This window comes from Sceloporus undulatus, chromosome 9 (genome assembly GCF_019175285.1).
Source record: "Sceloporus undulatus isolate JIND9_A2432 ecotype Alabama chromosome 9, SceUnd_v1.1, whole genome shotgun sequence".
NCBI lineage: Eukaryota > Metazoa > Chordata > Lepidosauria > Squamata > Phrynosomatidae > Sceloporus > Sceloporus undulatus.
This window is the reverse complement of record NC_056530.1, coordinates 24,474,196-24,486,940: the sequence shown is the minus strand read 5'-3', so window position 1 is coordinate 24,486,940 and position 12,745 is coordinate 24,474,196. Positions and strand designations below refer to the sequence as shown.

Genomic DNA, 12,745 nt, shown 5'->3' with positions numbered 1-12,745 from the left:
AGAGGTGCCCTAGCAAACGACAAATCCCAAGATTACACAGCATGGAGCCATGGCAGCTAAAGAGGTGTCAAAATGGATTAACTCGGCCGTGTAGATTCCTCTGTCCCAGTACTGGACTGTGGCTTATATGGGAAACCTAAGGAAACCTGTGTTTTCTCTCTTAAGCAGACAAAATGTCACACTCATGGGCCAAGACCTTGCATCAGAGGATATCTTGTGTAACTTTATGATGATGCGGGACTCACACAACCATGCGAGCGATGTGCAACCGGGGCTCTCGCTTTGTATCTGGAGACGTTGCATATCAGGGTATGTTGCGCACTTGCGCTGTTGTGCGACGGCCATCCTGCCATGACTCCAATGGCTCAGCTCCCTTTCTGAGAATACAGTCGTTGTGTGATGTTGCAATCCAACTCTAAGTCAGTTTAGGATGACGTAGCTTCCCCACAGGATGCCATGATTGCCATCTTCTGCATTTCGTACTCGATAATTTATCTGGTGAAGCTGAGCAGCAGGGTTTTTTTGCTCAAAGACAAGGAAGCCATTCTCTGCCCAGCGCAAAGCCATCTTGGGAAATCTATGGCCACAACTTGTGGGAAATGCCACTGGCTGCAAAGGAGAACTGTATGAATGCACCGTCTGTTCCCAGCGAATGCAACGAAACAGACCTTTCTCTGTAGAGAGGAACATCAGGACAGTGGCTGGACAAGGATAAGCATTTGTCTAATATCGGGATGCTCTCAGAACAGTTACTTTTTTGGACCAAGCTTCCAGACTCCAGCAGAAGCGGCTGGGGGAATTCAAACTGAGAGTTGTTGCTGCGTGCCTTCAAGCTTATGGGGCTTTTGTGGCAAGTTTCTTTGGAGGTTTGCCATTGCCTCCCCTGAGGCTGAGAGAGTGTGACTTGCCCAGTGGGTTTTCATTAATTGAACCCTGGTCTCCAGAGCTGTAGTCCAGCACTCAAACCACTACACCACTCTGGCTCCTAAAACTTTCCCCAAATGTAACTTTTCCAAGCTCCAATTTGTACTAGACAGATGTAGTATGTAGATGGCAGTGTCTGAGAGTTCTAGTCTAACAAAGTAACTTCTCCAAGCACTGGGCAAACTGAACCCCTTCAGATATTGTCAGTCTGCAATACCCATAATCCTTCACTACTGACTATCCTGGCTAGGGCTGCTGGGAGTTGCAATCCAATGTCATTTAGAGGATTGGAAGCCGCCCATCACTAATTCAGGTACACTGCCCCTGGATAGAGAAGCTCCACTTAGCCATCACCATCACAACACAGAACCCACCTTCCTCTGAAGCCACCGGTGCTAGCCATGTGGATCTCCTTTCCGTGTTTTAAACCCAGTTTTAAAATACATTGCTTTTTTAAAAATATCAAGTGGCCATCTGCTTACTTTTGCCGGGTTCTGGGGGAAGCGTGGAACATTTCAGAGTTTCCAAATCTGATCTTGCAGCCACTTCTCTTGTCAGTCCGCCAGATGCTCCACACAGACAGTACGGAGAAGCAAAAACAACCTCAAAGGGCTGTCAAAATGGAGAAACCCACTGAGGAATCTGCAATCCTGGGGTTGCTTCAAAGCGCATGGTTCTGGACTTGCTTGTGAGCAGGAAAGCCATTTCCTCGACCACAGTTCCTTGTTTGCACTGGACTACCTGATAGGGTTGTTGTGAAGGGCAAACAAAGGACTGTGAAAGAGCTTGTGGACTAGAAATCCCAATAAATGAGTAGCAATTACTCTTGCCAAGGATACCCCATGAGCCTTAGGGCTGCTATAAGTCAGAAACTACTTGAAGGCACACAACAACAAACTCTCCAAATGTCCCACTTTGGCAAAGACAGTCCTGATTAATCCTCACCCGTCCTGGTTGGTTTTTCTCTCTCCTCCTCCTCCCAATTTCCTCCTTTATCCTCAGTTTCCTCCAGCTGCTGCAAATTGAGTTCAAAGATGCAAAAGTCCTTTGCACTCATTTAACTCAGCAAAGGGGAAGGAATGGAGAGGAACATGGGGCCTAATCTTTGCAAAAGCAAACTGATGCAGCCTCTCCTGGCTTGTCTCTACAGCTGGCCCTCCGCACCTGCGGCTTTGATTAATATGTCCTCTCTAGAAATCTTTTGGTTCTCCAGCACAACTCTGCCAGACATTGACCACAGAGTTGTGCTGAAGAACCTAACATTTCGTAGAGAAAACACTTCTCTAGGCATTTGTCGGTCCTCCAGCATGATTCCATCATGATCAACATCTGGCAGATGTTGACCATAGAGTTGCACTGGAGGACCTGCAAATTCCTAGAGAGGTGTCCTCTTAGGTCAAAAGAAAAGTGTTCGTTTATTTGTGGTTTCCCCACATTTATGGGGGTCCTTCAACCCTAACCCCAGCAAATGCGGAGGGACCACTGGACTTCATTCATAACATTTGCCAAGTTGACCACACTCTGGTTTTGTTGCTTGGCCAGAGGTGTCCCATGTCTCACCTGTGAAAAGGTGGAAGGCTGGCAGCAGGTGTCCAGAGTTTCAGAGAAGTGCATTTCCCATCCATCCCTGGATCTGCAAGGAATCAAATTTAAGCTTTTGCATGCAAAGATGGATTCTTCTGCCACTGAGCTAAACCTCATCAGTGTAACCTGAGAAGCTGGCAGTGATTCTGAGAAAGCCTGGCTTTGCAGCCCTCACCAGGAAGGAACCGCATTTCCCTCTTGGATTTGCATCTAGGCTTTTAGCCTGCCTTTCCTGGATCAGGCTGTTCTTGACCGTTAATGGCTGAGAAAGCTTTGCCAAAACACAATAAAGACAAGGAGATGCCAGGCCTAGGAAAGATCTTGCACTTCAGGGCCTCGGTTGCTCATGGCGCAAACCTCTCTCAAGGATGCACGTGGCACGCCTCCTGAGCCATGGCAGTGATGAACATGCAAACAAAATGTTAGCAAGGTTGAACCGGTTATGTATACACTACAGCATTTTTAAAATTTGTGTTTGTTCCTAAACAGAGGCTTTGTGTAGGGTTGCCGGGTCGGGGCTCTCCCTGGCCCTGAGATTTCTGGGTCAAAACCTGAGACCGGTCTAGACACTATACTCCTATTGATGCAGCCTAGAATCACATTGGCCTTTTTAGCTGCTGCATCACATTGTTCACTCAGGTTCAACTTGTGGTCTGCTAGGACTCCTAGACCCCTTTCCAATGTACTGTTGTCAAATCAGGTGTCCCCCCATCCTATAAAGCCCTAAATGGTTTGGGCCCAGGATACCTGAAGGACCGCCTCTCCTCGTACATTCCGTCCCGCACCCTCAGAACATCTGGGCAGCAATTACTTAGGGTGCCAGGGGCTAGGCTTACCTCTACGACGAGGAAGTCTTTCTCCATCGCTGCCCCGGCCCTTTGGAACACGCTGCCCTCAGAGCTCCGCTCGGCCACCTCCCTGGCCCAATTTAGAAAGGATTTAAAAACTTTTCTGTTTAAGACAGCATTCCCCCAATTAGAGTCCTAGTAGGCCTCCCCTCCTTCGTATTCTGCAAGAGGACTGGCTAACGGGGCTTTTATCTTGTTTTATTATATTGATGTGTAGTTAATTTTGATGTTTTATTGTAACCTGTGTTGTTTTTATGTTGTAAACCGCCCTGATCTCAGGAAGGGCGGTATATAAATAAAATTTTTATTATTTATTATTATTATTATTTATTTTTTAAAGGTGTACCCCTTTTTTCTCCTTTCTTTTTTCCTTTTCTTCGAGCGGAGTCTGGTGGGTTCCCCTGTTATTGGGAAAGTGACTCCATCCTAAGCTTTATTTAACCCAGGCTTTTAAGAGAGGTGCTAAACTGAATCCAGACAAGACGGAGGTGCTCATGGTAGCGGCCCCGAAACCAAGAATTGGGTTGCAACCTCCAGTCCTGGATGGGGTCACACTCTCCTCCAGCGACTGTGTTCGCAGTCTGGGGGTGCTCCTTGACTCGTCGCTCCTGATGACAAATCAGGTAAATGCGACGGTCAGGAGTGCCTGTTATCAGCTTCGGCTGATACGCCAGCTGCGCCCTTTTCTGGAAGTAAGAGATCTCGAGACGGTTGTGCACGCGCTGGTAACCTCACGCCTTGACTTCTGTAATGCACTCTACATGGGGCTACCCCTGTGCTTGACTCGGAAATTACAGCTGGTTCAAAACATGGCAGCCAGGCTTGTCTCAGGAACATCTAGGAGGGACCACATTACTCTGGTTTTGAGGTCCCTCCACTGGCTGCCTATCAGCTTCCAGGCCCAGTACAAGGTGTTGGTTATCACCTTTAAAGCCCTAAATGGCTTGGGTCCAAGCTATCTTAGGGACCGCCTCCTCCCGTACAATCCTCCCCGCGCTCTCTGGTCCTCTGGGAGGAACTTACTGCAGCCTTTAAAATCTAGGCTTGCGGCGACCTCCCGGGGGGCGTTCTCTGCTGTCGCCCCCAAACTCTGGAACGACCTGCCGGATGAGATCCGTCAGATAACGTCATTAGACAGCTTTAAAAAAGCGGTCAAGACGGATCTCTTCCGGCAGGCCTTTCCAGATTAACCATCCCGGCCCAGGTTCCCAGGTTCCCTCATTCCTCCCGTGGCCCCATCTTAGTGATAGTCGAGGATCAACAGAGGGATATCAGGGTTTTTGTTTTTAATTGTTGTTTTTATGCATTGACATTGTGTTTTAATAGACGTTTAATACTGTCTTAAGGGGGGAAGGATAACGTGTTTTTAATTGTCATATTTTATTTTACTGTGGTTAACCGCCGGATTGGTTTGCCAGGGGCGGTACAAATAATAAATAATAATAAAAATAATAATAATAATAAACCCTCCCAAACAGGTTCAGCACCAGAGACAGATACCAAAACCTGGTCTGGATTTCATTGCTCCACTGACATGGAAGCTGTCAGCCACTGCTGTCTTACTTTAAGAACCCAATCTTTCTCATGTTTCCCAGAGGTGGCACATGGTTTCTAGCACACTTTGGCACACTCCAGCTCCATTGGAGTTACATTTGCACACTCCTGGTTGCTAAAGCATCATCTGACATCTCCCTGGGGTTCACTCTTTTACAGATTGAATGCAGTAACATTAAAAAAAACCCCACCAAACAGTGATACTGACAGCTTCATTGACTTCTTCTTCATCAGGCAAAGTGTTAATAACCATACAGGAGATAAAAAAAGAAGATGCCAGTTCTAGGCCTGCATTTTGCTGTTTTTGTTAGTTCAGGTGGTTTGGAGGGGTATTTCTTTCAGGCTGGCACCTCTTCCTTCTGGCCATTTGGCTACTAAGAGAGTAGTAAAGTCAAAGTCCAGGTAATTTAACATCCATCTGCAACACAGAAAGATGCTCCCTTTGAAATCCAGTATGTCTCCATCCTTTGTGAGGCCACAGTCCTCTTTGTCAGGCAGAGGACACTGCATTTCTCAAGAAGTCTCCACGCTTTTGCATCAGGAAAACTTTAGGTGGTGTTACAGTAAAACATGTCCCAGTTTTAGAAAAACAACAACAAATGTTTTGCCTTTGTCCAGAAGCATGATTTGAACAATTATTTTTTGCTTGGGGTCTTTTGCACCCCAAAGAACCACCAAGCAGAGGATAAAATGAACCCAGTGAGGGGAAAGTGACACCCAACTCTGCATACAGAGCACATGGGGACACTGAGTTGCACATGCCATGGGGTGCATAATGTCCCTGATGCCTCCCTGTTTTCAGCCTGGAAGGTTGTTCCAGGAAAAGTGTTTACACTGTAAACGGTGGCTGAAGTTAAACTGGTTTAATCTTCACCACTGGTCTTGCTTTGTGTGTTGCAAGGGAGAAACAGGATCTGCTTTTATGGTGAGCCTGAAAATTCAGAAATTCAACAGATAAATCTAACCCCTTCCTTACAGCAGCCTGGTTTTGAAGAGACACGGGTGGCAAGTTCAGCAGCGGAGAAGGGAACCTTACAATGCACAACAGTACATAGCAAGGGCAGGGCAAAGAGATTTACTGGTTGGGGTAAAAGGCAATGTTGTGTAGTGGTCCGAGTGTGGATGTAGGGCTCCAGGATTTGTTGTTGTGTGCTTCTGAGTCATTTCTGACTTATGGAGACCCTATCATGGGGTTTTATTGGGAAGAGTTGTTCAGAGAAAGTTTGCCATTGCCCTGATCTGAGGCTGAGAGAGTGTGACTTCCCCAAGGTCAGTGGGTTTCATGGCCTAGTAAGGGAATTGAACCTGGTCTCAAGGGCTTGAGGATATCAGGGTTTAAATCCTTGGTCAGCCATGGAAATCTACTTGGTTAACCTGGGCAAGTCACACTTTCTTGGTCTCAGAGGAAGGCAATGGCACACTTAATTTGAAATATATATACACACACACACACAATTATTTATATCCTGCCCCTCTAAAAGATGCAATCTGGTATGCCCTGTGGCATACCAGACCAGGCTTCAAATCTCCACTCAGCCACAGAGACCCACTGGGGGCCCTTGGGCAAGTCACACTCTCTCAGCCTCAGAAGAACGCAATGGAGACCCTCCTCTGGATAAATCCAGCCAACAAAACTGTAGGAGAGGATCACTGTAAGTCAGGTCAACTTGACAGCACATAACCCGATCTTTATGCTTTTGGGGTGTCAATGTTCCACCGTCAAAATGAGGTGCAAATCCATAGAAACGAGGGTTCTCCCCTCCTTTTCTCCTGCCCAAGGGGAAAAACCCTGGCAAGCAGGTAGTAACCTCACAGGTGGAGCCTTCGCTGGCATGCAGCTGTGACAACAGGAAGAGTTGCCCTGTGACTTTCTGTTTGCTTGGCAAACTAAAAAAACCATGCAAACCCTCCCCAGAATGCAAATCCAGTCCAACAAGTGCAGGAGGCCAGACAAAAGAACCCACAGAAACAAATTCATTTGGCTATCTTGGCTGAGGAATTCAGACAGCTGGATGTAGTCGTGCATGCCATCCGTCCTTCCCTTACGAGAAATGTTCTAGACCTTGCAAGGAACCTTATGAGAAATGTTCTGGACCTTGCATAGTGCTTGCACGGTGTAGTGGTTTGAACACTGGAGTAGGACTTTGGGAGATTGGGGTTCAAATCCTCACTCCGCCATGGAAACCTACTCGGGAACCTGGGGCGAGTCACACTCTTGGCCTCAGAGGGAGACCATGGTGGCAAACCCCCTCTGAACAAACCTTGCCAAGAAAACCCCGTGATAGTTTCACCTTCAGGAAAAGGAGAACATCTGATCACTTTGTGTGTGTGGCCCCCAAAACCCAGCCAGAGTCTTCCTGCAGGTTTCCTGCTCCTCTTCTTCTGCAACTTTAATGCACGCACACACACACACACACACACACCTTTTAGATCCTTAATTTATTTCAATTTTTTTATTAAAAACAAAATTGATTTAATACATATAATCAACAAAGGAACAGACCCGTTCCCCCCCTGCACAATAATTGTCTCAGTATTTAATCCCAGTTCCCGTCCTATGCTCTGCCCCCCAAAAACTACCCTTGGCCAGCTGGACCCAAGAGCGGGGAGACCGGCCTTCCTTGCAAGGGGTTCCCTGGGGCACAGAGTGTGACCACGTGGGGTTTCCAAGCCAGGTGAATGAGGATGGATGGGTTCATTTTGGGCTGCGAGTGCCAGGCTTCTTCCAAACACTGCCCCATTGTCCACAAAGCTTTGCGTGAATAACATGCCACACCCGGCCATTTGCAAGGCTCAGAGAGTACAAGATGCTATCATGCCCCAGGGCAACTGACTCTCAGCCAAAGATGGGAAAGAGAGACACTACGGGGAGGGAAAGACCCCAAGCATGATGGAAAAGTGACTCCCCGCCTCTCCAGACACTCTGCTATGTCTATCGCATATCTTGCACACTTTGGATTCAAGAGTTCGGACAGTGTTTTAGCAAATCTGGCTGCAAGGCCTTTTCTGGTTTTCCAAAGCAAAACTAGAAGAACCACACAGTGGCCATCACCCTCTGCTCCCCTCCCTCTGTCTCTCTCCACACTTCGTTGCATTGAACAAAACAACCCACACTTCGTTGCATTGAACAAAACAACTCGACTGAAAAGTGCACTCCTTGCAGCGAGGGAAAACCCTGCACTCCCACGCATGCCTTGAGTCCTTCACTGCAACTAATTTAATTTTAATCTCTCTCCTTCCAGTCTTTCCCAAAAGGCTCCAGGCTGTATATCTTTCTCCCTCAGCAGCTTCAAAACAACCCTGCTGAGGAGAGGGGAGAGGCCAGCTCAAGAGAGGAGGACAGCTTACCCTGAGCCTTGCTTTGTGAGCATCATGGCTGGGCATCCAAATTAGGGCCCTTTGCACCCAAACCCAGTGCTCCGTCCACAAACAGGACCCAGGACATGCCTCCCTGTTCCTGGAGCTGGTGGGAATCAAACCTACACCAGTAGTACCCCAACCTACCATCTTCTTCCTTTTAGGTTTTATCCACACTGCATTATTAAAGCAGTTTGGCCCCACTTTAACTGCCATGACTCTCCTACAGAGAGATTTGTAGTTTGGGGAGGTGTTGAGCCTGGTCTCTCAGGGTGCTTTGGTGCCTCGCCAGACTACAAATCCCAGGATATTTTAAGTCATGGCACTTAAAGCAGAGTCCAACTGTTTTAATTCTGCAGTGTTGCCTTTGACCACTGGCTTTCCATCTTTGGTCTTTGGCCTTCTGTTCACAGAATCCCTATCAGCCAAGCTGACTAGAGCTTCTGGGAGTTGAAATCCAAATTATCTGGATAACAAAAGGTTGAAAATCTGCCTGCTTTAGATGCAGGAGACACCTCTGAGCTGGAAAAACCTGGGAATATGCATCGGTTTAATGCCGTTGCATGCATGCCATGTTCTCATGCTGTGGTCTTGGTGTGGGCAACCTTGCCAACTTAACCAATCTGTCTGGTTCTGCTTTTTTGCAGGGCACCTTGATGCTTTTGAAGCACTGGGCTTGGGACTGGATTTGTGTGGGTTAATTTAGAGGAAACTGGGAATTCTAGCCTCACCTGACAAAAGGAAAATAGAAACATGAGAGTGACCCTTTGGTCATTGCACATCCCAGGCTACACACACGCACAAACACCCCTGAGTGATTCAAGCCCACATGTTGACTCATGGGAAGATTTCAAATACACATTTGCACAAAAAAGAAACAGAGAGAAAAAAAGTTTGCAGGGCAAAAGAGGTCACCTTGGGAGGACTTCTTGACTTAAATAAACTTGCTCAGAAACTTCCATACTGGAAGGTGATGGCGGTCTGTTTCTTGAAGCAAACAGAGCAGTTCTGGGCACTTTCTTGGAAGTCACCCTTGGAGACTGAGGTCCATCTCCTCTCTGCTGCCGTTTGTAGGGTCAGCAAAAAACACAGCGTCCACACTAAACTCAAGGGACAAGTCCAAGAGAAGAGGAGGTTTGGCACAACCAGGTCCTGCAACCAAAATGGCAGCATGAGGGGAGCAATGAGAGCAGAGGTGCAATTCCTGCAGGAAGGAAGGAAAGACTGTGGCTAGCTTTCTCCCTTGCCCTGTTCTTCCCTGGTGCCTTGTGGGCACAAACAACAGGCCTGCTCTTTAATTGCTAGGTTCCACTGCCAGTCCTTTTCTTTCACCAGGAGCCTGGGCATGGAGGAGAGATCCTTTTCCCTTTTTCCCAGCTTCGAGGATGGCTGGGTGGGTGGAACTGGAGAAAACTCATTGCAGGGGGAAGCATCCTGCTCACCCTGCTTTGTCCTTCCTCTTCGGCACAGCGGTTTGCTTGTGTGCATGTGCGTACGTGTGTCTTTGGGTGTGTTTTTCCTTTCCCCCCTTGCGTGCCCTCTGGCACACAAATTCACGGCGAGGAAAAGCAGAGGTGGATCTTCGTAGAAAGACGATGCGCGCTAAGAGAGCCCAGACAAGGATTATTTTTAAAAGCCACCAACCCCGATCCCTGATCATTTCTTCTTGATTTCAGAGTATATTATATTGCTGTCCAAAGGTTGGCCAGCCCCAGGGGCTGGTTGGGGAGGACTGTTTGCATTGAAGGCTAGTGTTGAATACTGTATGTCCTCTTCACCCTAGAAAAAGAAGGAGACGGAAGGGTCACTGGAGGAAAAAGGCAGCGAAAGGCAGGAGCCATGTGGGGTTCAGGCCCCATCTCCCAACTTCCGCCATGTCTCCGCTCTCTTTTTCAAAGCAGCAGGTTCACCACTGAGTAAGCCTCAGACCATCCCCTTGTGCAAATAATAACTTTAAAAAAAGCATGCAAAACAACAGTGTCCAAATTTCCCAAACAATGATAACAATCCAAATAGAGCATGCAAAACTCTGGGAGCATCTCTCATCAATGAGTACTGAGGTTTTTGGGGTGACCTGCAACCATTGGCTCACTGATTTATACATTTGATAAAACCATTTTATTTATGCTGACTGCACTTCACTGACTTTCAGCCTTTTTTAAGGGCCTCATCCCTAAAACTCTGTTGGGTCCTCAAAATTTCCAGATTAAAGGCCCAGGAGCAAGGATTAGTCCCCCTCCCCTATTTTGTTGTTGTTGTTACAATTGTAAAGTACATCTGTGTAACATCATTTTACTTTGCTTACCAATGAAATAAATCTCACAGTGCAAGCAAAAATTGGTACTGAGATTGCATTTTAGTTCTCTTTGAACTTTCTGTTAGCATACCTGAAATGTCTCTTTCTTGCATTACTATATTATTAACTCTTGTGCTTACTGTATTCTTTATGGGTTTTTACTTTTCAAGTGGCAAATCCAGTTGTGTTTGTGGAAGGGCGAGAAAAGGTGCTCAGGCTCAAAGGGGGGGAAGAGATATCTCTTAGCAACCCTGATGTCTCCCGGGGAAATCAGTTTGCGGAAGGCAGATTAAATTCCCTCTGGATCGGTAACAAATGAGCACTTCCCTTCAAATCTATGCTAGGTGTATGGAAAAATTCTCCTTGTAACATGATGGCCAACAGAATAGACAACCAACTTACCCAACTTACCCCAGAGATAAAAAGCTGTCCCCCCACCAGTGCCAGTCTGGGGCTATACTGGACTCACCTTGCTGGGATTAGAACCCAGGACACCTGGGACATTATAATCCAGGGACTCTGAGGATGCCAAGTGACTTTGTGCGTTTGTGCAAGGAACACACTGGACACCATGTGCAATGGTTCTTTCCAGTTGGAAGGTTGTAATCCAAACAACCCTGGTTATCTATCCTTCCTCTTAACAGGGTTTTTTTCTGACTGGCAATAAAATGGAAAAATTATGGCTAAAGCACTGGAAGACCCATAGGATTGGGAAATGGAAGGTGTCACTAGGTTCCTTAACCTCCACATGAAAACCCATGGAAGGAAACAGGGGGGTTGCAGGTTAAAAGCATCTTCTAGAAAGACTTCATGCCCAAATATCAGATAAATCTATGGCAGTCGTGCCCAAGCTTTGGTCCTCCAATTGCACAATTGTAGTGGTATGATTCTACTTTAACTGTCATGACTCCATCCTATGGAATCCTGGGATCTGTAGTTTGGTGAGGCTCTGCAGCAAATCCTAGGACTCCACAGGACTTTGCCATGGCTGTTAAAGTGGATTCATTGTGCTATAACTGGATTGTGCAGAAAAGCTCCACCTGTTTTTGGATTTCATCTGCCAGAAGGACCATCAGCCAGCTTGGCCAAGGGTCAGGGGTTCTGCTTCAGCTGAAGACCAAAATATCTGGAGGACAAAATGCTGAGCTGTAACAACCAGCGATGCTTTTCAAGGCAACCAAATAAAACAGTTGTATACACACACATGCGCGCGCGCACGCATATACCCAGACACACACACACATATGCATGTATGCATATAAAACTGCAACAGGGCTCTACTTCCTTCTCAGGAGTGGACATAGATGTTTATCACACTATACTCTTATAGTGCTACTATTCCACTTTGACTGCTCTAGCTGCCTCCTGTTGCATTCTGGGATTTGCAGTTTTAAGGAGGGGTATTTAGAATTCTCAAACTGCAAATCCCAGAATGCAACAGGAGGCAGCTAGAGCAGTCAAAGTGGAATAGTAGCACTATAAGAGTATAGTGTGATAAACAACATAGTCTCCTAAAGTCCACAAGGCTACCACATTCTCAAGTACTTTCAACCACATTTTCAATTTTATCTAGACTTTCCCACCTCCAGAAAGGGAAGTGATCTCTGTTTGGGTTCTTTTTGGGGGGAGAAGGGGTGCACAGGCATTGAAAAGCATGCTGGCTTCCTCCCTAATAAACCCCAAATAGCCAAGAGCACAACTCTTTTGCAAGGAACCCCCTTCATGTGGCCACACTGAATGCACCATTGCAGAGATAGGAGCAGAACTCCTGAGTCCAAAATGTGAAAGGTTTCCATAAAAGTTCCATCCTTACCGTTCGGGGCTTGGTGTCAGTAGCGCCCTGGTCTGAAATGACAGAGACAGGACACAGAGAGAGAATCAGGGGACGGGAACGTTCAACAGGCAGAACCCGCACCCGAGCCCAACCGAGCCAAGCGTGAGCCACCTCTGAGGAAGACCCGGGGACTCCCCACCGCTCCTGGGTCCAAGGGGGACGGATGCCCACTGGGTTAGTGGAAGCAGGCAGTGTGAGCAGCACAAGCGGGATTAGTGAAGCCAGGGCAGGGCAAAGGAAACCTGCCAGGAGTCTCCCCTGGGCATCTGGGTTCTCCAGATCCCTTTAAGCGCTGCATAGAGAACAACCACAACAAAGAGCCAGAAAGTAAAACCATCTTCTTTGATG

At 47.2% G+C, this 12,745-nt stretch overlaps 1 protein-coding gene across 1 annotated transcript in view; it reads right to left on the bottom strand.

Annotated features, from left to right (window-relative positions):
* Positions 1 to 7,334: 7,334 nt before the first annotated feature.
* CEACAM5 (CEA cell adhesion molecule 5) overlaps positions 7,335 to 12,745 on the bottom strand; it is a 35,764-nt gene continuing 30,353 nt past the window's right edge. Inside the window, exons 12-13 of the mRNA XM_042438819.1 lie at positions 12,377 to 12,408; positions 7,335 to 10,046 (exon numbers count right to left, since the gene is read on the bottom strand). Coding sequence (XP_042294753.1) covers positions 9,924 to 10,046; positions 12,377 to 12,408 — 155 coding nt within the window. The 3' untranslated portion in view covers positions 7,335 to 9,923. The remainder of the gene's footprint in view (positions 10,047 to 12,376; positions 12,409 to 12,745) is intronic.